The sequence below is a fragment of the Coturnix japonica genome, chromosome 3, assembly GCF_001577835.2.
Source record: "Coturnix japonica isolate 7356 chromosome 3, Coturnix japonica 2.1, whole genome shotgun sequence".
NCBI classification, from domain to species: domain Eukaryota; kingdom Metazoa; phylum Chordata; class Aves; order Galliformes; family Phasianidae; genus Coturnix; species Coturnix japonica.
Window position 1 is genome coordinate 16,400,251 of NC_029518.1, and position 25,176 is coordinate 16,425,426.

At 36.8% G+C, this 25,176-nt stretch overlaps 1 protein-coding gene across 4 annotated transcripts in view; it reads left to right on the forward strand.

The window, feature by feature from the left end:
* EPRS1 (glutamyl-prolyl-tRNA synthetase 1) overlaps positions 1-25,176 on the forward strand; it is a 34,734-nt gene that overhangs the window by 4,587 nt on the left and 4,971 nt on the right. Inside the window, exons 4-31 of one of the 4 annotated variants that reach the window (XM_015857168.1) lie at positions 2,121-2,277; positions 3,057-3,196; positions 3,350-3,444; positions 4,819-4,945; positions 5,458-5,650; positions 6,375-6,546; positions 7,290-7,523; positions 8,203-8,287; positions 8,610-8,669; positions 8,961-8,981; positions 10,980-11,090; positions 12,441-12,577; positions 13,339-13,546; positions 13,922-14,034; positions 14,655-14,772; positions 14,854-15,231; positions 16,073-16,303; positions 16,956-17,204; positions 17,997-18,227; positions 18,552-18,817; positions 20,209-20,260; positions 21,108-21,317; positions 21,432-21,504; positions 22,156-22,235; positions 22,556-22,657; positions 23,306-23,461; positions 23,577-23,774; positions 24,148-24,321. In XM_015857168.1, coding sequence (XP_015712654.1) covers positions 2,121-2,277; positions 3,057-3,196; positions 3,350-3,444; positions 4,819-4,945; positions 5,458-5,650; positions 6,375-6,546; positions 7,290-7,523; positions 8,203-8,287; positions 8,610-8,669; positions 8,961-8,981; positions 10,980-11,090; positions 12,441-12,577; positions 13,339-13,546; positions 13,922-14,034; positions 14,655-14,772; positions 14,854-15,231; positions 16,073-16,303; positions 16,956-17,204; positions 17,997-18,227; positions 18,552-18,817; positions 20,209-20,260; positions 21,108-21,317; positions 21,432-21,504; positions 22,156-22,235; positions 22,556-22,657; positions 23,306-23,461; positions 23,577-23,774; positions 24,148-24,321 — 4,371 coding nt within the window. The remainder of the gene's footprint in view (positions 1-2,120; positions 2,278-3,056; positions 3,197-3,349; positions 3,445-4,818; positions 4,946-5,457; positions 5,651-6,374; positions 6,547-7,289; positions 7,524-8,202; positions 8,288-8,609; positions 8,670-8,960; positions 8,982-10,979; positions 11,091-12,440; positions 12,578-13,338; positions 13,547-13,921; positions 14,035-14,654; positions 14,773-14,853; positions 15,232-16,072; positions 16,304-16,955; positions 17,205-17,996; positions 18,228-18,551; positions 18,818-20,208; positions 20,261-21,107; positions 21,318-21,431; positions 21,505-22,155; positions 22,236-22,555; positions 22,658-23,305; positions 23,462-23,576; positions 23,775-24,147; positions 24,322-25,176) is intronic. The other 3 variants (XM_015857169.1, XM_015857170.2, XM_015857171.2) reach the window with 3 other exon arrangements.

Sequence of the window (25,176 nt, forward strand, 5' to 3'; positions counted from 1 at the left end):
TCTTTTGCCTGTGACCAAAGTGTTTTATTTATTCCTTTCTGCAGACCTTTTTTATATTTCTGCATTTTATTGTGCATTGTTGTGTGTTGTATTATTAGTCTGAGGTTCCAGTTATCTGGGATGCTGAGTTGTTTGGGTTTTTTTCTTTGTTTTTGTTAAGCTTGCAGCTTCTTATAAAGAAGAGTCAAATCTGATCTTGGAAAGAGTTGCCATTTCCTACCCCCCACAGCAGCTACTCCTAAACTGCTCACTAATCCAGAATAGTTCAGGTTAGAAGATCATAACTGTGGTTCATAGAATCACAGAATGGCCTGGGTTGAAAAGGACCACAATGATCATCCAGTTTCAACACCCCTGCTATGTTCAGGGTCACCAACCACCAGACCAGGCTGCCCAGAGCTACATTCAGCATCCACAACCTCCCTGGGCAACCTGTTCCAGTGTGTCACCACCCTCTGAGCAAAGAACTTCCTCCTAATATCTAACCTAAACCTCCCTGTCTTAGTTTAAAACCATTCCTCCTTGTCCTATTACTATTCACCCTTGTAAAAAGATGTACCCACCTGCTGTTTATATGCTCCCTTCAAGTATTGGAAGGCCACAGTGAAATTTCCCTGGTGCCTTCTTTTCTTCAAGCTAAACAAGCCCAGTTCCCTCAACCTTTCTTCATAGGAGAGGTGCTCCAAGATCATCTAGTTTCAATCACACTGCCATGGGCAGGGTCACCAGCCACTATACCAGGCTGCCCAGTGCCACATTCAGCCTTGCCTTGAATGCTTCTAGGGGTGGGTTTCTCTCTTCACTCTCTGCTGCTCTGTTGCCATCACTTACTCCTGTGTATCACTTACTCCTTCAATATAATATGAAGGAACACTGTATTACAATAACCTTCAGCAACTAACAAAATAATGTTGAAGCTAATGGCAAAATATGCCACTATGCACAGAGCTTATGATTTATTGCTTGATGTGATGGACGAAACTCTCAACCTGATTTCATTCAGTTCTTGAGATCCAAGGTAAATGCCTTCTGGGTTGAGTACCTTGCCACAGTGATGAGATGTTCTGTTGTATAAAGTCCTGCATCCCATAAGGCACTTCCCTAGTGGTGCCATGAAGGCACCAAAATTCTTTATGCCAAGGAGGGAACTTCTTGGTCATCATTTCCTTATACAAATTACAAAGACATCATAAATTGTGGATATGATACAAAATGAGATGCAGTTCTTCCTGAGTCCAGATTAATCTTAAGTTGATGACTGAAACTAGCAGGTGAACTAAGATTGGTATCCTCCGAGATGTGGGGAGGAAACTGAAGGACTCAACTCTCTCTTTTATACAACTGTTTGGAGCTAGTAGAAGCCTTCATCCCATGCAGCTGGTCTGAAGTGTTATCATAGTGTTTTCCTTGTGAGGCACTAAAAACAAGTTATAATATCTTGTGGCTACTTAAATTTTCTGAGGAAAACATGTGTTTTGAAGTTATATGTATAAAATACATTTGATCTCTTATAGAATTGAAAGATTTCATTTATAGGCAGAGCTACGGATCAACCAAGGGCCTGATTGTTATTGTCTTTTATAAATGCATGAAGCAAGTTGTATTTCTTTCTGTAAGAAAAGACTTTTGCAGGAGAGAGGGAAGGGAAATTGGGTAGGGTAAGGGATTTGGTTTCTTCAAAGTTATAAGAGTCTAAGGCAGAGAAGATAGGGGAAAATGACTTACTTATCCAGTAGTGGTACTAGAAAGATTGAATGAAGCTCAAATGTTATACCTAAACAGTTGAAGGACACCTGTTATTGTATACTGTGTGTGATGAAATAAATGCCCAAGAACTGGTATTTTTTCTGGTGGGAATAGTTTCAGTGAAGTCTGTATAGTTTCAACGGTTTGAAAACATCCTGAGGGAAGAAGCTGAATTTAATTGTGTAATGTAATTCTGGATGAGTGTACTTGATTTTTAAGATTCTTTAATCATCCTTTGTGATTTAATGTCCTAAGTATTTAATACTGATATTCTAGTTCATATTTTCTGCTCAGCTGTTAAGTGAAGATTCAGATTTTTTATTAATTTCTCATTGCTTTACTAACTTTGAATATCTTATGTTTCTTAAAACTAGATTGACCACTGGCTAGAGTTTAGCGCTACGAAGTTATCTACTGCCAAACAGTTTCTTTCAGCAGTCCAAGAGCTCAACCACTGCCTATCACTGAGAACCTACTTGGTTGGAAACTCTCTAAGTCTTGCCGATGTGTGTGTCTGGGCTGTCCTAAGAGGTATTGGTATATGTTCTTCTTTTCATTGGTTTGTTATCATAGCATGCAAGGAGTTCTCAAATTTCTCTTCCTGTCGTTGCTAGTAGCAGTTCTTAGCTGTATGCCAGACTCTGTACTGCTGTTCACACTGCTTTGTCCTGTGCATCACTGATGGGAGTAGTATGGCTTAGAATTGTTCTATGTGAAAGTTTACATGTTGTGTTTACAGATGGTCGTATTTCTAGCATATGTTGACGTCTTTCAGTAGTTTTTCAAAGTTCGATCTCTTAGGAGAAATCTGAAATTAGTCCATTTATGTCAGTTTCCCACCTTTTCCCACTGGAATCCTTTTAGTGAAGTTACTCCTTCAACATTAGATTTTGGGAAGTGAGCCCTCAAAAATAAGTGCTAGTACTGGTATATGCTTCTCTTTGGAGAAAGCTTGGAAAACATCAAAAATAGACCTATTAGAAAGATATCTTTTATTTCTATTTTTGGAAGAAAAACCTCATGTTTACTAATTTTGAGTTAGGTGATAAAAAGAAAACTTAATGTTGTCTAGTCCCCCCACCTCTTCTGTTTCTTGAATTGAAGAAGAATGCATTATGTTCTAAGTTTGGAGGGAGTTTGTTTGTTTAATTTGCTTTGTGATTACTTGTATCCCTATGAGTAAACATCCTTTCAGAACAGAGAATAAGTAGGTTATTAAAAACTATAATCTTGTTCTGATCTTAAAGATTGCAGTTGGTAGTCTTTCCATTTTAATAATTCAATAGCCTGAAAATTTGGTTTCCTAACAGCTAATAACGTCTGGCAAGAGCAAATACAGCAAAATAATGCCCCTATCCATGCAAAACGATGGTATGGCTTCCTTGACGTACAACAAGCTTTTCAGTCTGTAGGAGCCAAGTGGGCTTCTGGCACTCCAAAGGTCAAAATGGTAAGCTTTACTCACATTGTCTGGGGATAGTGACTTTAGTTTATGAATGCACTATAAGGAATGTCTTCAAGTTAGGAAATTGGAAGGAATCAGTCTTATTCTTGCTCATTCAGCTAACGTGATCTGTAATTATAATCTCCATTAATTTTCAAGGCAACTGAAAAGAAAGCGGATGTTGGGAAGTTTGTTGAACTTCCTGGTGCAGAGATGGGAAAGGTCATTGTACGGTTTCCTCCTGAAGCAAGCGGGTAAGAAGCATAAATGCTTTGAGAAGTTTCTATTTTTCATTTTTATTTTCAGGAAAACCGAAAGTGTGCTTTGGTGAGGATGCGCATCAGCATATCAGACAAGTCTTTGGTGTCAAAAGAGGATTTAAAGTTTTGCCTGTGACTGCATTAGAGTTGTATGTTTACTTCTCTGTGACTCATTGCGTTATTAGCTAGACTTGAAATACAGAGGTGGTTTTTTAATGTGATCAGCTGTGGGAGGAGAAGCGGAAGGGATTTGCATGGATAATGGAGACGTGCGAACAGAAGCTGTGATGAGTGAATACAGTCTTCATGAGTTGGGTGCACAATGCTCAGTGCTTCATCAGGAAGCTTAAATTTGGGAAGAGAAAGGTGTATGGGATAACATCCCCTCAGGAAACTTTACAATAGATATATAATTGAGACCGTTGTCTCAGGGGATCGGATTAAATGTAATCTGAGGTACAAACTCATAAAGACCGAAAATCGGAGATGTTATCAATCTCACTGCCAACTTCTTTGGTCTGTTGATCCACATATATTACAGCATCTTAAATGCCAATGTAGTTAATGCAGATGCAGTCAGAAATCAGTAGGTGTATAGAAATGTTCTATTAAGCAAATGTACGTACATGACGCACTTAGTAAGTGAAACTTTACTTTTATCAATCAATACAAAGAAAAGAGAATTTTTTAAAAAGCATAACTAATTTATTGAATAAAACTTTCAGCTTTTTTTTTCCTATTTCTTTTAGAAATGATTGATAAGCTTGAAAATTTCCATTACTGCCTTTCTTCAGTAAACTGTCTGTTCAGCATCATGTTATTTCTGTGCCTATGTTTCTTATTCTAGAATTCATGTATAAACCATCATTTAAAATATTAGGAATTAAGTACTGTGTATGTAGCATAGATGATTTCTTTAGAAGCATGTATATTTTTAGACTTTTGGAATTAATATTCGTTTATTAAATTAGGTTTACATCAACAATAACTTTTTAGTTCACGTTAAAATGAAAAGCATCCACTGTTTTAGAAAATTCCAGTCTTCTGAATGTGATAAGTACAGATTATCTGTTAGAAACTACTTAATGTTATCAACTCCATCAGTTTAAGTTAGTCTATAAAACTGGAAATAATTCAAGTCCTATTTTTATATACATAGTGACAGTTAATAAGTCACGTTTTAACAATTATCTGGTAATTTTATGGTAGAAAAAAGCATAACCTACTTATATAAATGCACCAGATCCTGATGTGTTTTCATTATTTGTTTGACTTAGCTATTGCTTTCTGTTTCCTATCTTTCTTTCACAAATACAGAAGTCTAACTAGAGCGGTGCTGATCTATTTATTTATTTTCTTTCTTTTTAGATACCTGCATATCGGTCATGCCAAAGCTGCTCTGCTAAATCAGCACTACCAAGTAAACTTCAAAGGAAAACTTATCATGAGGTTTGATGACACAAATCCTGAAAAAGAGAAAGAAGACTTTGAAAAGGTATGATGAGGGAACAGACAAGTCATTCACTGTATTAAACTAATTTAAAGGTAAATTACATAGAGGTCTGTTGTTCTATGCTCTTCTTTGCGCTTGATATTTAAGGCACCAGTATTAAACGTAAGATTTATGCTTGGAAGAAATTTCCATCATTTTTAATGAAATCCTTTTATTGGTTGCTTCTTTCCTTTCCCCATCATGTCTGTAGATACACAACTCCCATAATACTTGTTTTCATTTTATAAGTACTATTTGTCTGTAAGAAGTAGTTTGTTTCAATTTTCATCTCTTTATTCTCCCCCTTTTTTGATGTTGTCTAAACCTGATGTGATATAATCATAGGCTTTGAATCAGTAAATGCTTACCTCCTTTTTCTTTCATGCTTGTATTATTTTATTGATCATCCTTCCTGAACTGTGGAGTGCTAGAGCACCTAGTCTGGCATGGTGAGGATAGAGGTTGAAGAAAATTAACTTTCTAGAATATCACAGTAGACATTCCACACTTTGCAGGTTATTCTTGAAGATGTCGCAATGCTGCACATCAAACCAGATCAATTTACATATACCTCAGATCACTTTGAAACAATAATGAAATACGCTGAGCAGCTTATTCAAGAAGGGAAGGCATATGTGGATGATACTCCTGCAGAACAAATGAAAGCAGAGCGTGAGCAAAGAACGGAATCTAAACACAGAAATAACTGTAAGATATTTCAAGCTTCCTGTTTAGTTTTGTGTTGTTGTAATTTGGCATCACAGCTTGGTTTTTATTAAAAGGTAAATGAGGTAACTGATTGTGTCACTCTAAGGTCCTTATTGGAACTAGGAAGTCATAGAACATAAAGTAGTTTGGTTTGAAAGGGACCTTAAAGATCACCTGTTCCAATCCTACTGCTATGGGTGGAGACACCTCCCACTGGATCAGGCTGCCCATGGCTCCATCCTGCCTAGCCTCAAATGCCTCCAGCAGTAGGGCATCCACTGCTTCTCTGGTCAGCCACTACACTGTGAATAAAGAATTTCTTCCTTGTATCTAATGAAAATCTACACTTTTTAAAAATCATTAGTCCTTGTCCTAACCTAACACTACATGTTAAAGAGTCCCTCCCCATCTTTTCTATAAGCCCTCTTTAAGTATCAGAAGACTATAAGGCTACAAGGTCACCCCAGAGCCTTCTCTTTCCCAGGCTTTTCATCTGCTATTACTCACAAATGTTTAGTGCTTTATTCTGCATGGCTGGAATAACTGTACATTTAGACAGGTGCAGGAAACTTGTGTATGTATAAATTCATCACCAAGTTATAAAAAAATGCAAAACAAAATGTATCTGAAGAGGGGGTGACATTGCTTTTTGTTGCTGCAGTGGTAGAGTGTAGTTCTGTATCAAATTCAAAATACCTTAGAAAATTGTTTTTATTATTTTTAGGTGTTAACAAGAATCTACAAATGTGGGAAGAAATGAAAAAGGGAACGGAGTATGGACAGACTTGTTGTCTACGAGCAAAAATAGATATGAATAGTAACAATGGATGTATGAGGGATCCAACTCTTTATCGTTGTAAAAACCAGCCTCACCCACGTACAGGAACTACCTACAAGTACGTTCAATTTCTTTGTGTGACCTGTGATTTCTTTGCTTTTTTCAGGGCATTTACCATTCCCTGGTAAACTTATTTTAATGCCTGGGATCTGTTTGCATTTTTCAGTCAGAAAATGTAATGAGTCTTTTTACTGTCAGGAGCTTTACAGATGCTATTTAAAGCCTGTTTGTTAGTTGCCTTAGCCAGCAGTAAATATTTCAGTTTTTGTCCATAAATACGCCATCTGTCAGTGAAGAGCTTTGAGTCAAAAAGTGAATTAAGACTTAATGGCTTTATCACAGACAACGAAGTTGCTTCCTTTAGCTCTTGGAAGTTAAACAGAATCATGACAATTCTACATCGCTACAGTTTTCATAACAGCCTTTATCTTTGTGTGGAATGACGAGTTACTACATTGTGTCTTGAAATCAGCCTACCCAGTTGCTGGGGGCTGTGGTTTGCTGTTTATTTGAGGCCTCTGCTACCAGCCATACAACCCTTGTTTTGGAAATATCGATTTTAGTATGTGTATAACAGTAAAGCAATTCCTTTGTGTAGGGATTTTGTTTTAAATATGATAGCTTCTCACTTTCTGTATTGTCTGTATGCTTTTTTGAAGAAGGCTTGATCTGTAGATTTTCATATCATAGACTATTAAAGTTTATAGTGTCTAAATATTAACGATGCTTTATTTTGAGGTTTAAATGTGAGGAAAGTGTTTTGCTCTTCTGCCTTGCTAACCGAGGTTTCTTATTTTCAAGGGTTTATCCCACATATGACTTTGCCTGCCCCATCGTTGACAGTATTGAAGGTGTCACACATGCACTTAGAACAACAGAATACCATGACAGGGATGAACAGTTCTACTGGATCATTGAGGCACTGGGCATAAGGAAGCCGTACATATGGGAATACAGCAGGCTAAACCTCAACAACACTGTGCTGTCCAAAAGAAAGCTTACATGGTTTGTCAATGAAGGGCTTGTGGATGGATGGTACGTTACTCATTTGTAGCCCAGCATTGTTATTTTAGATATTTGCACTGATGCACCTCTTTCTGTTTTGGTCAGTGTGGTTAAGCATCAAAGCAGCATTAATGAATGTTTATATGGAATTTGGGAACGCAGATTAATCAGGGTGACTTCTGAATGCACAGTGTGTCTGCTTACTATGCTATGGTAGCTGTGTACACGCATGTTCATATATTTCATGTTTCCTGTATGATCTTTTTTCTGGGCTTTGGCTCTTGCTTCAGGTGCTGCTTACACGAGTTATCAGACACTTTCCTGAGCAGTGCCAGAAAACGTGCTTCCTCTTGTCCCCCCACTTCTTTATGTGCTTATGTTATTTTTTTTTTATTAAATGGATAAAGGGATAAATTAATAATTTGATTAAATGGATAAAGGAGATAAAGGATTCTTGGTGGCCTGGTAGTTTTAAGTGTTTTCCTAAAAAGAATGAGTAGTTTTTGAGAGACTGAAGGTAGAATAGACATAAGAAAAGGGCCACTTCTCCCTCAGCCTTTTCAGTTAAATCTTCTCATCTAGCTCTTCATTCACAGAAATAAAATACATTGAAGCTGTGCCTTTTACATGTGCCAGTATTAAACTCTCTGAGCAATCTAATATGTAGAACTTAGCATGTGATACTGATAAAACTTCTTTTTTCTACTAGGGATGACCCAAGGTTTCCCACTGTGCGTGGTGTCCTGAGAAGAGGCATGACAGTTGAAGGGCTAAAACAGTTCATTGCTGCTCAGGTGGGTATTTCTTCTTTTCTAATTCTTTGAGTCTCATATAGTAAGGACAAGTTTTCATAAAGTTTCATTTAAATTACTTGTGATTGTGAGGTTTCTTTTGAAGATTCACTGTATTCTTTTGTACTCCTTCAATGTGTCTGAGAAAAATGCAGTAGCAGGTTTCTTCTTGCTTTGCAAGCTCAAAAGTGCTTTTCTGAGTTGTTTTGATAAATGCAGATAGAGGGTTTTTTAGCCATTAAAGGGCTTTATTTGACATGAGTGTGGTAGCTGGTTTATACGCACTTGTGTTTTTTGTTGTGTTTTTCTTTTTTAAATCTTCCAGGGCTCCTCTCGATCTGTCGTCAATATGGAGTGGGATAAAATTTGGTCCTTCAACAAAAAGGTATGCTTCTACTTGAATTTGATGCTACTCCTGATATCCTGTCTGGAATATGTAGAGAATCCAGTATTCATTGGAGTGCTTATTACAACAAGTAGCGGTTGCAATATGTTGCATCATTTTGGCACAATTTCAGGAAAATGGAATGTCCCTTGCTGTTTTTCACCTGAGTTACTTCTAATACTATTGATTGTCCTATACCAATACTTACTTGCCTTACTTAGTAGTATGTGGAAAGATACTGATATATGTAAATCTGATATGAAAACTGCATTTCATTTTTCTGCTTTCAAGCTGCGAGCTATCTGTAAGAAGGTATTACTTAAAGCTTTTTACCTTAGCACATAGCTTACAGTGCTGTAAGCGTGCATAGTACAAGCTATCATTTTTGCAGCTTCATAGCACAGTCATATTTGCTTATATAACAGGAGCTCTACAAACCCACTGAAAATGCATTATTCCTGGCTTTAAAATGCTGCCCATTTCTTGTTTGGCTAATTTGTTAATGAAAACATAAATCTTACTCAAATTGTTGGCAGCTTTTCCTTTTGGTGGCAGAAGTCTTAAGATGCTGGGTATACTGCCTGTGTAGATAAAGCCAGCACTGCTGATGTTTCTAACTGAATGTCAGATAAGGAATACTGCATCTTGACATGGTTAGTTGCTTTTTGGCAGCGGATGCTTGGACACTATAATAAGGCGAATTATTAGAATGCTGACTGCATATTTTGTGTGATTGTGGAAACACCTGTTATTTTGCATTGGGATTCCTGCTTGATTTTGCTTAGAGAGTACCCAGATCTGTTCATTTAAGTAGCTTTTGCTTGTCTGGCATGTGTCTTGTATTCGTTCACGTATTTTGTGTTTGGTTTGCTACATACACAAAGGTTTATGAATTGGTTCTTTCTGTTGCTGCATAGATATAATTAAGGGTTGGTTGTGGAGAGGAAACCCACAAAGGACTGTCAGGACTCATTTTTTTTTAATTGGCTTTTGGACTGAATTTCTTACATATCTGACTCCTTGGACAGCACCATATTTACATCTATCTGTTCAGATACTTTGCAGTCTGTATGATGAAGAAAAGCAATTGTTTGCATGCAGGTAGTCCCGAGCTTGAAGTCTTAGTGTGAGAGCTGAGCCACTCATTTCGTATATTAATCAGTGGTGTATTTATAAGATATTTGATATTTGTAGTCTGAAGGATTGTGGATTTTAATCACTAAAATAAAGAGTCTAGTAAAAATACTGTAAAATTCAGTCTTTTAGTTTTCAAAACTATGATATAAAATCACATATATTTTGAAATGCATATACAGATCCTCTGTTAAAATCTGACACCTAAGATTCTAGCTTTAGTTATGGTCAACTTACAAATGTGACTTCTTTAAGTATGTACTCATTACCTTGCTTGCTTGTGTCAATAGGTAGATGTTAGATCATTTTTCCTATATTTTTTATACACAGTTTTTCACTTCAGCAGGAATAAACTATGGGAAAAGAAGCCACTTTGTATTAACAGCAGGTGTTTTTCTTTGTGTTAGCTTCTAGTTAATCTGGGGAATCTTTTGGTCCTAGGCAACTGTTCTAGCTGAATTATATAAAGTGGCTGAACAGTCAAACCAATCTTTCATGTACAAAAAGCACTGTGAAAAACAGTCTTAGCTGAGATTTAAAATAGTCGATGAAAATCTAGGAAGACAGTTTGTATGTTTTTCTTGCCAGACTCAAGTTGTAGAAATCCTGATGAAGTCGATATTATGGTGTTGCCTTATTATAGTATCTAATGCTGATGTTTTTAAATTGCAGACTAAATTGATGCTTCCTCTGTAGCCATGTCTGTCCCTGATTCTGCTGGAATACTGATCTGGAAAATGAGTATGGGACCAGGTCTTGTGCTACTGGAAAAAAAAGGAACTGCATCAATAAATGATTGCTTTAAATTCAGCTACCTAGGAAGAAAGTAGTCCAGATTTAGTACTATTTATGAGAAGAAAAATTGGTCTTTTTACTATCTTCCCTGTGAGACCGTAGCTCATAATTTTTCCCATTTCTAACGGCAGAAATACTCAATGCATTGCCTTTTACTTTAAGTATTTCAATAAAGAGGAAAAATTAAATTATTATTTTCTTACTTCTGTAGCTTTGGGTTAAAGTAACATTAAGAGATTAACACAGTAACATTTAAAAAATGCAGTAACATAAAGAATACCAGTTAATATCCTTTTCTTAAAGAATTGTTGTTTTCTACACTATTTTACTTCTTTGTTGATGTCATACATTCACGACCCTCCCCTTGTTTGTTTTCTGTAGGTTATCGATCCAGTAGCACCTCGGTACACCGCTTTACTGAAAGATGCTGTGGTCCCAGTGAATGTTCCTGAAGCTCAGGAGGAGATGAAGGAAGTGGCGAAACATCCAAAGGTTCTCAGTTTACTTCTTTAATATTCTTGTGTTTCAGATGAGTAAGATTGGAAGTACCTTGGCTTAGAGCGGTCAACAAGGAGAGTCCTGGTTTTAACTTGCTGTTTATAGTTTTCAGAGGAAGTGATGTATGTCAGATCTGGAGTAATACTCTGGATATTCTGACAGCTTTTATTATTGTTTGACACAAACTTTCATAAAGAAATTTAAATATAAAGTGTTTTTCAGGCTTTATGGTTACAATACAGTAATCACGTTTTATTCATAAGAATGAGGGGTTCAGAATGAATTAGACTTAGGTAGAAAAGTGGAATGTTGACATGTTAATTCTACTACTTAGATCTTTTTTAATATGACTTTTAAATTCAGATACAAGTAGTTACCATTAAGAGTTCTGAACTTACTAATTTAAAACTCTTATTACTAAGTAAATATAGTTGTACCTATTAAGAAGGGGCCTGTGCTGCTGGTACCATTTTTTTTCTCCCCTTTACTAGTGAGGAAGGTTTTACTTTGACTATGACTTAAGTTGCACTTCAACTTCTCTGAAAGCATCTTTGTAAATGTTTTTAAGGTTTTACTTTGTTTCTTCATTTGTTACTCTGAATACTCCCATAACAGTTTCTTGTATCTGAGAGGTCATGATCTGGTTTACCCTCTTCCCTTTGGTGTTTCAATAAGGAAACTCGTTTTGAGCAGATGCAAGTGAGAATTGTGACCCTTTAAGTCAAAAAGAAATTTGATTGGATGCAAGCCTGCATGTAAAATACTTTTTAAAACTACTGTCTTTAAAATCCTACATAGCTGCAAAAAGCTGCTTATTTGCTTCAGTTTTAACTGTGTAAAAAAGAGCTGAGAGTTATTATTGCTCAGATATATGATTTAGCAGAGAGTTGTTAGAGTTATGGTACTGTGGTTAGGCTGCAGTTGGACTTGATGATCTTTGAGGTCTTTTCCAACCTGAGTAATTCTATGATTCTTTGAAGTTTGTTTTGAAGGGAACCTGCATCACAAGCAGAAAAATCAATCTAAAATTTAGTTTGTGCACACAAGAATTTGAAGATATGGGAACTTTGAGCAAGTATTAATATGCTGTCTGTAGTATGGGACTTGTTTGATGCAGGTTGTGTTTTTTGAGTGTGCTGTCAGGGGAATGCACGTAACACTTGTGAACCAGAAACCTGAGGGACAGTTACAGAGGAATGCCATAGCTTTCTGTTGCTGTTATTCTGAGTCTTACAGCTTCATCTGTTTTATATCTGTCATAAGGAAAGCGGGGTTTTGGCACCGTTTTCAATTTAGTCAGCTGGTGTCTGCCTCTTGTTTTGAAATAAAAATCATTTTTCACAGAATGCTGATGTTGGGTTGAAACCTGTGTGGTATGGCTCCAGGGTGCTGATAGAGGGTGCAGATGCGGAGACCCTGACAGAGGGAGAGGTGGTTACGTTCATAAATTGGGGCAATGTTATCATCACTAAAATAAACAGGTAAGTGATACTGGGAGATGAAATTAAGTCTTGTGTTTCAATTTTTTATTGATTTTTTTTTTTTCCTTTTCTTTTTGTAGTAGGTAGCTTCTAATAGTAAAATATTAGAGGTTACCCACATATGTGGAGATACTCTCTTTGAAATATATCGCAAAACTGGGTATTTGATATAAAATGTATTGTGCAGGTGGTCCAGGTCTGAAATCAGCCATCAGTCCTTCTGCTGCATGTTCTTTTTACCCCATGCTCTCCACGTAAGTGGCAGTGTTTCCACTGTGAAGCAACTTGTTCATACTAAACCAACTAAAAAGAAACAAACAAAAAATGCTTGGAATTTTAAAGATTTGATTTGCAACAATTACCTGCTTTTGCAAGGTAAAAAGAAACCAACCAACAAACAAAAAGACAGAAACAGTCACAATTTTAGTTGCAAAACTGTAGGGGTGAGAGAAGGAGGCTGTTAATACCATAATATCTGGAAGATGCCTGAGATACTGGCAGAATGAATTGAGCTGAGGCAGAATGTAAAACAAATAGGTAGAGATTTTTTCCCATGTTCTGTAGTGTCTATTAATATTTAAGAAATCAAAAGTAAAGGAAAACTTCCAATGGAAGTGATTTAACTTCTTTGTTTCCTGTGTTCTCTGTACTTCATTTATGAACTCTTAACAGTTGTTTCAGTGTGTCTATTGATGGTCTGTAGTATCAGATGAGAGCAAATGCTTTTGGCTTTGCTCTAATCATTTTTTTTTTTCCTATAGAAATTCAAGTGGAAAAATATTATCCATTGATACCAAGTTGAACTTAGATAATAAAGACTTCAAAAAAACCACTAAGATCACTTGGTTAGCAGAAACTCCACGTGCACCGCTCATCCCAACTGTCTGTGTTAATTATGAACATTTGATCACTAAACCAGTTCTAGGCAAAGATGAGGATTTCAAGCAATATATCAACCGAAATAGCAAGGTAAGGTGTTTTTTCCTCTTTATATTCTACAAAACTTAACTTCTTTTGTGACTGTTTTTTTTACCATAAAATTTCATTTATTTAAGAAGAAAATCACGTGTGTATCTCATTCTTATATTTTCCATTCAATTTCTCATAATAAAAGGAGTTGGAACTGAGATTTTTTTTTCTTTCCATATGTTAACGCATAACCTGATTCTTACCCTTTGGGAACCCACACTCTTATAGCATTTTCTTTTGAGTGCTTCTGCTGCTACTGCTTCTGAAACTGACATTTCAGCACTTAAAAGCACTATTACAACAGCTCTGCCATGTTCCTTACTACATGTTTCTTGTCCTTTGTTAGTTTGCACTGATTACTTTTAACTTTTACAGCAAGAAGAACTGATGTTAGGTGATCCTTGCCTTAAGGATTTAAAAAAAGGAGACATCATCCAACTTCAGAGGAGAGGATTCTTTATCTGTGATCAACCCTATGAGCCCGTGAGGTAAGCTACCTAAGAATGAACCAAGTCACAGAATGTAACTTAGCTTGTTATGTTTTAAATCTTTCACACATCTCTTGGTGATGGTAATGTTACCAATGTTGTACCAATGCTGTAAATATTTTCCCCTTTACAACTACTTTCCTTTGCATTATTTCTGTGAACTGACACAGCTTTTATTTTTTGTGTTCATATCTCTCCCATCTATGTAAGGCAGGATGTTGCACTTCTGGTGCACCCGAACTAGCTTAGAATTAGTAATGAGATCAAGTTTACTTGTTGCAATTCACAGTATGTAAATGAAGGAGCAATGCTACGGAATAAAGCAGGCATTTGCCTATGATGTGTGTGCTGTGATGTTTATTGTAGCAGTTCTTTAGCAAGCTGCCGAACATATAAATTACACTGTTGTGTAATATTACAAAGAAAGCTTACTATTCCTAACAGGAATCAGTGCTGATCCCCAGTTATGTAAATCTGGTTAACTGCGATTGTATACGAAGGTAAATAGGGAGTTATGAGAGAGCAGCTTGTAGAAGAGTAGAACATTTGTTTCAATAAATGTTTTATTATTTTGTATTCCTTTTGTTGTTGGATTGGATTTTTTATAAACCCTTTTACAGTCCATATAGCTGTAAAGAGGCCCCATGCATTTTGATTTATATCCCTGATGGACACACTAAGGAAATGCCAACATCTGGGTCTAAGGAGAAGACCAAAGCTGAAACTGCAAAGGAAGAGGTAAACTTTTGTTTTAGAAAAGTGCAGAATGTATTAATGTACAGGATCAGCCTGCCAAATATGTATTTTTTTCTTTTTAAGGCTAGTTCAGCTGTAAAAGGAAAATCTGTTCCACTTGCTGGTGATACCTCTACTACAACCTGTACTGCCTCAGAAGACCACCTGGTTATGTACAACAGGGTGGCTGCACAGGGTGATATTGTTCGTGATTTGAAAGCTAAGAAGGCAGCAAAGGAAGATATTGATAAAGCTGTGAAACAGTTGCTGGCCTTGAAAGCAGAATACAAGGAGAAGACGGGCCTGGAGTATAAGCCTGGAAATCCTCCAGCAGCTGTAACTAAACAGCATGCATCTTCAAAGCATGAGAACTCTGGTACCCTGGACAGCAAAGCTCTTTATGATAAAGTAGCAGAGCAAGGAGAAGTGGTCCGAAGACTGAAAGCTGAGAAAGCGCCTAAGGTGGCTGGCTAAACTACTTTTTTGCTTGTTTGGGTTTGCATACCTCATTGTCCTCTGCCTGTGTAGGTGAATGGGTTCTTCTGATGTAGTATTTTCATACTGTGGTAATTTTGACTGGGCTGTGTTCTGGCAAGAGTTGTGTTTTTCAGTGCTTATGTTTTAGCTAGATGTGTAAGACAACCTCTTTGTTAATGTTTGTAAAGTTGCAGGTAAGTTCCTATGTTTTTTATTGCTAAAATGTGGACAGAAATGCATGAGTTGACGAGGTACCTCTATCTGGTCCTTGGGGTAAAAATGCCCCACAGTATTTACTTACTGGTTTTACTAAATAAGATTGAATTACCGACTTCACAGGATTGACTTGTTATTTAGAACATTTTAACAAAAAAGAGTAAAAAAGATCCAAGTACAACAGGTGTATACTAGACACCTTCCTGGCATGGACTGAGTATAGGAAACATAGCTATTAATAGCCGTATTCTTTCCATTCTTTCTAATGTAGAGCGAGAAAGCCTGTGAAATAATGCACTTTGTGCCTAGTAATCAAATACTGTTTGTAGTAACATCTTAATGGCACCATAAAACTAAATGGCAAGATCTAAACTGGTTTATTGTTGCAGTTTTACGCAGGATTGTTAGACTTGTATATCCCTTGTTGCAGATGCTTTGTTATAGTTGAAACATACTAAGCCACTCTGAAAAGCTCTACTGAATAATTAAGAAAATGGAATGGTGTGCACAAACGTCAGGTCTTCTCATAAAACATGTGACTTGTACGTCAGAGTCTCATATTTCTGCATCTTTGTTTCTCCCTTTTTCTGCCTTTTCCTTTCTTTTACAGGATCAGATAGGTGCTGCTGTGGAAGTCCTTTTATCCTTAAAGGCAGAATATAAACAACAGACAGGGCAGGAGTACAAACCTGGAAGCCCACCTGTAGTCTCTGTCCCTGCTCAGTCTTCTCCTGTTTCTACTCTTCCACCCTCATGTCCAGTAGACAGCAAATCTCTATACAGCAAAGTAGCTGAACAAGGCGAAGTGGTTCGCAAACTCAAAGCAGAGAAAGCTTCAAAGGTGTAATAGCAGTTAATATTTCTGAATGGAATGGTATTTTCAATTGAGACTAAAGCCTAACTGCAAGTTTTGTGAAATCTGGGGAACAAAATCTAAGCAAGTAATTTCAGTTCCAATAAAGTGCTTTTCTGATTTCTCCTAAGCTGGTATAGATGACTTCAGGTTCTGTGATAGTGAGCATGAAAAAGAAGCAAACAATTATTATTATTATTTTTAATAATAAAAGCAAGCAAAGCAGAACATGTGCAGTAACTTTAAATCTAGAGTGACAGTAATAAATTTGATTGTAGTTTGGTAGTCATGTGGAAACCATTTTTCATTAAAGGTATGAGTGTTTACTCGCATTGTCCTATGTGTGGACTGCTAAAACTGCATGGAACTATGCTGCTTAAATGGAGAACTTGCATGGCTCAGAAATCAGCCCTTATGTATACTGCCTGATTAGGTCCTTTAATGTGCATAGGTGTAACACTTTCTAGCCAGAACAACAGAGCTCAGTAATGGCACAGCTGCTAGCATGTTAGCTCTAGAGTTTTTATTTCAACAACTATGTTTGCGTGTTAGTAAGGGTTATGTTACTTTAGCTATGTGTTGCATCTGCGTTGCTTCTGTCTTTATCTGCAACTGCTATTTTCTCATTTTTTTGCTTCAGGAACAAGTAGATGAAGCTGTGAAGGTTCTTTTAAATCTGAAAGCGGAATATAAACAAAAGACAGGTCAAGAGTACAAGCCTGGAAACCCACCTACAGCTCCTTCTTGTGCGACTTCTGCTACACTTCCATCTTCTGTATGCTGCAATAACTTGGGACCATCTGGCTCAGTGGATGCCAAAGCACTTTATGATAATGTAGCTGAACAAGGAGAAGTGGTGCGAAGACTCAAGGCAGAGAAAGCTTCCAAGGTACCGTAGTGAATAATCAATTGCAATTCCTAACAAATTTTGCCACTAGGGGGAAGTCTTTCACCAAGTACAAAGCACCTCATGTCCTGGTCAGGCCTTAGCCATCAAACTTGTGTGGTCTGGTAATGCCCCACAGGTTCATTCTGTTGCTGGATGCTTTCCTGACTCTGAGGGATACATTCTAAATTCTACTGATATATAAAGTCAAACTAAACTGACTTCTGAATGAATTGACACAAGCATGATAGATGTCTATTCTGCAGGATTTTTTAATACATTTTACTTACCCTTGATGCATTTTTAAAATGTGAAGATAAAAGTATTTAGTGTAGTGCAACAATAGCAAGGCTTTTCTTGCTATTGAACTTGACAAATTCAGTTATAGCAGTGGAAAAGAACAAGAGACAGACTGTTTATGTGACTTGTTTCTGTTCCCCTTCACCCGCCCTCCCCCCCTTTATATTTCTACATTGTAAAATTGGGGTGGGTTTTTTGTGTGTGATTTTGTTGTTTTTTTAACATCCTTTTCAGAAATGGTTTGAACATTGTAGATTCTGCTGCACTTATTAACAGGTTGTAGTTGGCTGGGTGGGGTAGGAGAAACATTCTGGTACAGTGAGATAACACTCAAACAAACACTTCTGTTGCTTAGAGGAGGGCTGTTGAGTCCTTCCTTAACTGCAAAGCACTTATTTTATTGCTAGGTGGATATTTTATTTTCTTAGCCTAGAAATCAATGCTCCTTGTCAATTCCATGTTTAATTCTCGTCTTGCTTTTTATCCTTCACACAGGGTGAAATAGATGAAGCAGTAAAACTCCTCCTTTCTCTAAAAGCTGACTATAAGGAAAAGACTGGACAGGACTACAAGCCTGGACATCCACCAGTAGCTCAGGGTTCTTTGCCCCAAGCATCAAATGCAGTAGCAAGTGGTCCTGACACAGCTGAAGCTAAAGCACTGTTTAACAAAGTAGCTCTTCAGGGAGACGAAGTTAGGAAATTGAAAGCAGAAAAAGCAGAGAAGGTAAAAAATAGAGTACTGTAATACAAAATGCAGTGTATGTATTTAAATCTGAGAATTTCAAATTTAAATCTAAAATTTCACGTGTGATTATCAGAATTCAAACGCTGTCTATATCTGAAATGCACTTTTAAAATTGTTCCTGTCGGACGTGATCCTTAGTATGTTAAAACATTTAAGTATTTACTTCTGCTGAGGTTGTTCTCAAACACTGTGTGGAAGCCTATAATAATGTCATGTCATTGATGCATTTTGTTTTCTGATGGAGCTATTTTATTCCTGTGATTTCTGTGTAACTCATTTTTTTTTTTTTTTTTGTTCTTCAAGGAAAAGATAGATGCAGCTGTTAAAGAGCTTCTTCAGCTAAAGGCTCAGTACAAGTCTGTTGCAGGAGTTGATTATAAACCTGCTTCCGCTAGTTGTGCTGATGACAAAGACAAAAAGAAGAAAGAGAAAGAGAACAAGTCAGAAAAGCAGTGTAAGCAACAGAAACAAAATGACAGACCACAAAAAGAGCCTTTGCAAGGACAGAGTGGTAATGAGCTCTCTTCAAATGGGCCAGGAGAGGGTCAAGGCCCTAAGAAACAAACCAGGTAAAGATTAGATCCTTAATCTATTTGCTGAAAATCTGCACTGTTTGCCTCCATTCAGGCTTTAGAGTTTTGCAAGTTTCTCATTTCACTTGAAAGCATGAAAGATTACAAAATAATAGTTTATATTCAGTGTGAAGCAAAAGCAAGTTACTAAAGTTAACTTAGTGTCTGTTTCACCTCAATACCATTCTGAGGTGAACTCTGTCTAGCTTGTAGAAAGCACAAGGTAATATGCACAGTCTGTTACTGTGGTTCATCTGTCATTAGGAACTTGCTGTGTTTCAGTATTTGCTTTTGCAAATGTGCTGCTGCATCTTTCTCGCTATTAACCCTGGGGGAGTGGAGGGAGAAACAAACCAAAGCCTTGTGCTCTTTTTTTAAGTTATATCAGAGTTTACAAAGTATTTACTGTGTGTACCTTGAGAATTATGTAACCCAGAGCAAGGCAGTTTGGATGCTAATGGTGGAACTCTCCAGAGATGATTGCAGTGCATTCCATCTGCTGCTCCCATGATGAAAATTTAGAGGTTTTTTCACAGCAACACTAATAGTTTCCTGTCTCAGATTTGTAGTTTAGGGTTCAAAATCTCCAGTATTAGAGCTAGAGTTGTGGTTATTTTTAATAGAAATTATGCTGGAGAAATGTATTTTTTACCCTTAACTTTCTCTGGTTTTTTTTGCATATCCTAAAGATATGCAGGCTGTGCTTTTATCTATTATTATTTGAACCTGGTTAAAAACTGACAGAGTTTGGCCTTTGTTAGGATTTTGGAGATTGACTGATTATCTCTGTTTTGATTGTAGAATGTTTTCTATCTTAGGGTGACTGATGTGTTTAACTGAATAATTCAGGTTGCTTCTTTTTCTTGAAACTGTAGCCACAGGTTGGGTAAGAGATTAAAAAATACAAAAACAAAACAAAAAAAAACCCAACCCAGAACCTCAAACTGGCAAACAGTGAAGAAAACAGAATAAAATAGCTTGCATTTGTTAGTTTTATGTTCTTATTGAAGGTGCTTGGTTTTTTTAAGTGCATCATTATGAGGCTCTTTAATGCTGCAACCCTGATGAGATTTCTTAGGGTTTAAGCAATGGAAGAGAAATAGATCTGTTTTATAAAATATTCTTGTTATGCCAGGTGAGGAACTGCTAAGAATTCATATTAAACAATTCATATTTGAACTGTCAGGAAGAAAAAAAAATTGGGAAACGTTGGCATTATGAAGTGAAATTAAAACATTCTGTTTCCTGCCCATGCCCCCCACCCCCACCCCCGCCCTTCATTCCACTTAAGATCCATACCCTGCTTCCAGTTATAAAAAGAAAGATTAAGATAAATTTTACTCCTGAATGCTCAGTGTCTCAAATCTGGTTGTTTTCATATACCACAGGTTGGGTCTGGAAGCTAAAAAAGAAGAAAATCTTGCAGACTGGTTCTCTCAGGTAGGTACACACTAGCGTTAATTAAATAGTTATTTCATCCTATTGTAAATCAGGATCTGCTTTGGTTTTATATCTTATCTAATATTTATGGTTTTTTTTTCCCTAATACAAATCGAGATACCTACTCTTGTGTTATTGTCTTAAACAGAAGTGCATAGATTGAAGAGCTGAATAAATCAAGATAGCTGTTCTTGGGGAATAAAACAAACAAAAGCACCAATCTGGTGTGTCAACCATTTCATGCTTCCCACTGTATTTGTATGTGTTTCCATGTTTTGTGTGTGTGCTGTAGCACACAAAACTTCAGTGAAATGATAGGAATGTCACAGGCATTGAAGTCTTGTTTCATGTCAAGGTGTTGTGTAACAAAAATTATCTGCTGGTAATGAAGGAGTTTGCTGGCTCACAAGGTACAAAACAACCAGAACAGTGATTACTTGTTTCGGTTACCCTATTTAGGAAAGACTGTAAATAGATGTCAGTGCTGTATGTTATCTCTTACTCCTGCTACTTCAATCTTTGCGTATACGCAAAGGAATAAAAGATGCTTTTTGACATGAGCTCAAGAAGGTTTTTAAAGAAGCACAGTTATTTGGTTCCTGTCTCTTACTTAGATTCATGAAATTCAGTTTCTGAGTTTGTTATTCAGATTTGTTATTTAACTTAATGTTCCTGGGTGAACTTTTCCCACAGGTAACAAAAATTCTCTCTGTGACTAACTTTGCTAAATTTTGAGCACAGATACTTTTAAATAGGAGACTTTTCTTGAATTGCATGCCATAGACTTGAATTATTGAATATTCTTTCTGTATGAGATTGAAACGTCAGTTTCTAATTGTTTTGAAAGGTGATCACAAAAGCAGAGATGATTGAATACTATGATGTGAGTGGCTGTTATGTTCTTCGTCCATGGGCTTACGCCATTTGGGAAGCTATCAAGAACTTCTTTGATGCTGAGATCAAGAAGCTTGGCGTGGAAAACTGCTACTTTCCCATGTTCGTGTCCCAGGCTGCTCTAGAGAAAGAGAAGAGTCATATTGCTGATTTTGCCCCTGAGGTATTCTTCAAAACTTAAATAAGAAAACCCAACTCATTAGTCCACAGCTGGGCACGAAAGCAGATTTTCTTCAAACTTGTTTTGTTCTCTTTTATTTATCTACTTTTCCTTTAGGTTGCTTGGGTCACAAGATCTGGGAAAACAGATCTCGCTGAACCGATTGCTGTACGTCCCACAAGTGAAACAGGTAGACTTCTTCTCATGCAGTTCAACTGTAAAGGAAACAGTTATAGGTACAATAAAGGTTATAAATGAGAGTCTTTTCTGGAACATGGAAATTCATCTTTAAGGAATGTTTTCCTTAAATCTTAAACATAAGTCCTAAATTCTGCTGCCACTTCCAGCAATCATCGCAGACAGTACTAGTTCCTTTCAATGTTCTTTGACTACAGTTGGGAAACTAGATTTTACTAAAATTTCCTTTAAGTAATTTATATAAACATTGTGAGACTTAATGCTGGACAAGTTTTTAAGTGACTCAAGTCTGGTACAGTGTCCTGAAATCTTGATATCAATGAATTCTTATTGGTGAATGTGGATATATTTGCATACTATTAGCCAGTGACTCAAACAGTGTCATTAGATAGTTAAGCTTTGGACTGATTGTACTTTGATCCACATCGTTCATGAGAACAAGCAAGCTATTTTCTTACAAAACAGTATAAAATGAAAATACTTCTTTCACTGAAAATATATGTTAAAACAAATATGTCCTAAAAAGAACCATAGCATAGAAGTGTTATTCTTATAGTAGAGAACATTGTTTACGTGTAGAAAAGTTTTGGTGTAAAGTGACTGCATTACGCAGAGATCCCAGACTGCTTTCCTTTTTTCACAGTTATGTATCCGGCATACGCAAAGTGGGTGCAGTCACACAGAGATCTTCCTATCAAGCTTAATCAGTGGTGCAATGTTGTGGTAAGTCAGCGTGTAATTTCTAACCAAAGTGATTCATTTTAAGTGCACTGTAGATCATTTATCCCATGTGGATATGGCATGATGATACTAGTCACAGCACATACTTCATGGCGGATGTATGAATGTGGTTTATGTGATTTTATTCTTTTTTCTTAATGAAACTTGCTAATGTTGATTTATCATGTGAGTGTGAATCTGTAAATAGTTGAATTTTTAAGCTTTATTCAGAATTTTTGAGCTTTAAATTCAAAGCTTACTTTATTTTTAATAAGTAATTTGAGTGAGGTAGTTTGGAATTCATTTTCTTGTTTTGTTTCCAGCGTTGGGAGTTCAAACATCCTCAGCCTTTCCTTCGCACTCGTGAGTTCCTTTGGCAAGAGGGTCACACAGCATTTGCAACATATGAGGAAGCTGCAGAGGAGGTAATAAAGCAAATGTGCTTTTGCTTTCAGAAAGTCATCTTACTCCATAGCAATGCAAACAAATGTTTTTAACTAGGGCTTGGGGAAAAAAATCAGTCTCCTTTTCTTTGAGAGCCCTCATGAAAAATGTAGTGTGCTAGAACCTTTGTTTTTTCTTGTGTAGCCTATTTATGGGCCTTTAGTCTTTTCAAACAATATGACAAGTTTAAAGAGTGTGATCTTTGTATAGGATGCTTATTTTCCTTAAAAAGCGAGGAAGTTTGCTTGCTAGTTGCTAAAAATGTTAATGCCTAAAGACAGACTTCATTGAATATCGTGAGGTATCCTTAGCAGATGTTCAAACTTTAACATGGAGAGTAGAAGTCAATATAACCACTGCAATGGCTTTTTGTCACGAGTCTTCCTGGTCTCTCTTACCATTTGTAGTTGTTGTGATTTGATTCACAGAATAGATAAAGTTCAAAGCAGTGGAAGGAAGAAATGCTTGTTTGTTGTTTTTTTTAATCACAATATTGAGGAAAATATTGGATTTTGGAGGTTTCAGTTCTTTTTTTTTTTTTTTTTGCCAGTATTCTAGGAATAAAAGTATTTCTTGATATAGCAAATGCAAAATTCTGAGTAATTCCTAAAGCAGTTTGTTTGTTGTAGGTGATGCAGATACTTGATCTTTATGCTCAAGTGTATGAAGATCTCCTCGCAATACCTGTTGTGAAAGGAAGAAAGACAGAAAAGGAGAAATTTGCTGGGGGTGACTATACAACAACTGTAGAGGCATTTATATCTGCCAGTGGAAGAGCTATCCAGGTATTTCTCGAATAGACTTTTGTTAACAATTACTTTCTAGTAGAAACAGCAGGGAGCTGGAAGCTCTAAATTTCTTAAGGTTAACCAGCAGAATTTTTTGTCTCTACTATTTTAGGGTGCAACTTCACATCACCTAGGGCAGAATTTCTCAAAGATGTTTGAAGTCATGTTTGAAGATCCCAAGAAACCAGGAGAAAAGCAGTATGCGTACCAGAATTCCTGGGGCATTACAACTCGAACGATTGGTGTAATGACAATGATTCACGGAGATAACATGGGATTGGTACTCCCACCTCGAGTAGCTTGTGTTCAGGTGTGTAGAAATTGTTCACAATATGCCTTTAACTACTGTTTTTTGTGGTTTTTTTTTTCTTTCATTTCCTGTCTTGGAATGAGGTTTTCATATTGGGAACTGAAAATATTTTAACATAGGATGGGAGCTGTCTAATTTATAGAATATTCTGTATGAAGTTAATATGCTTTCTTAGGGCATTTGTGATGAAAAAGCTCCCTTTAATAGTCCATCAGTTGAAAATAATTGTATCATTTGGATGAACAGGGACATGTATTCCTTACTTCTGAGATCATGAAAGAGATTACGGGGCCAATATATTTGTTCAACCTTATAAAAAAAGTTAGCTCCTAGTTAGTGCAGAATGTGAAATACCTGTCTCATTGCATTGCAGGTTGTAATTATTCCCTGTGGTATCACAAATACCCTTTCTGAAGAGGACAAAGAGGCTTTATTGAAGAAATGTAATGAGTATCGTAAAAGGCTGCTTAGTGCTAATGTCCGTGTACGAGCTGATTTAAGAGACAACTATTCACCTGGCTGGAAGTTCAATCATTGGGAACTTAAGGTATGCTTTTTCCTAAAGGGTATTTCAAAGCTCATATAGGTCACACATATGTGTGTGCCTTCTATTCTGAAAGTAAATGCTTTTACTAAATGAAGGCTGACAGACAGTGGCCTTTTCTGTATCATGCTCCTGCAGCTCAGAAGGCCAATGGTATACTGAGCTGAAATTATTTACTCAGAGGGTGGTGAGGTACTGGCACAGCTACCCAGATAGGTTCTGGATGTTACATCCCTGAAGGTTTTCAAGGCCAGGTTGGATGGGATTTGGTGGATGGCAGCCCTGCCCACAGTAGTGGGGTTGGAAGTAGATGACCTTTAAGGTCTTCTCCAATATTAGCTATTCTGTCATATGGGTATTCTTATTGATAAATGAAGAAGAGGTGCTTTCTGAGACATCAGTTTGCTAGGATACGCACGTTATTAGCAGACTCTGTACCTACCTTATATACCTAGAAAATCAACTGCATGTTTAAAAATCTGTATTAAGTAATTCCTGGGTCACAACAGTACGTTTGCACACAGTGGAACAGAGAAGGTAAACCTGCACAGCTGTAACAAAAAAAGGAGTGATTTTGTTGATTCGAAATGCTTATGTTGCCCTTCATGTTAGTTGTTTGTTTCACCAGCAGCAATAGACTTTTGAAAAATAAAAATAACAGAACTGAATGAAACAATGCTAATTAGAAATGGGCAACATGTTGAGTGATGTCATCTCTGGAATTTGCAATTAGTTGGAATATGTTAATTTTCAGTGTAAAATGATAGAAACACTCTGAGTTGTCAAAAGTTCTTGTTGTGTTCAGGTTCCTTTGTGTAACCTCAAATGTTTTTTAAAGTGGAGCTGTAATACCAAGAG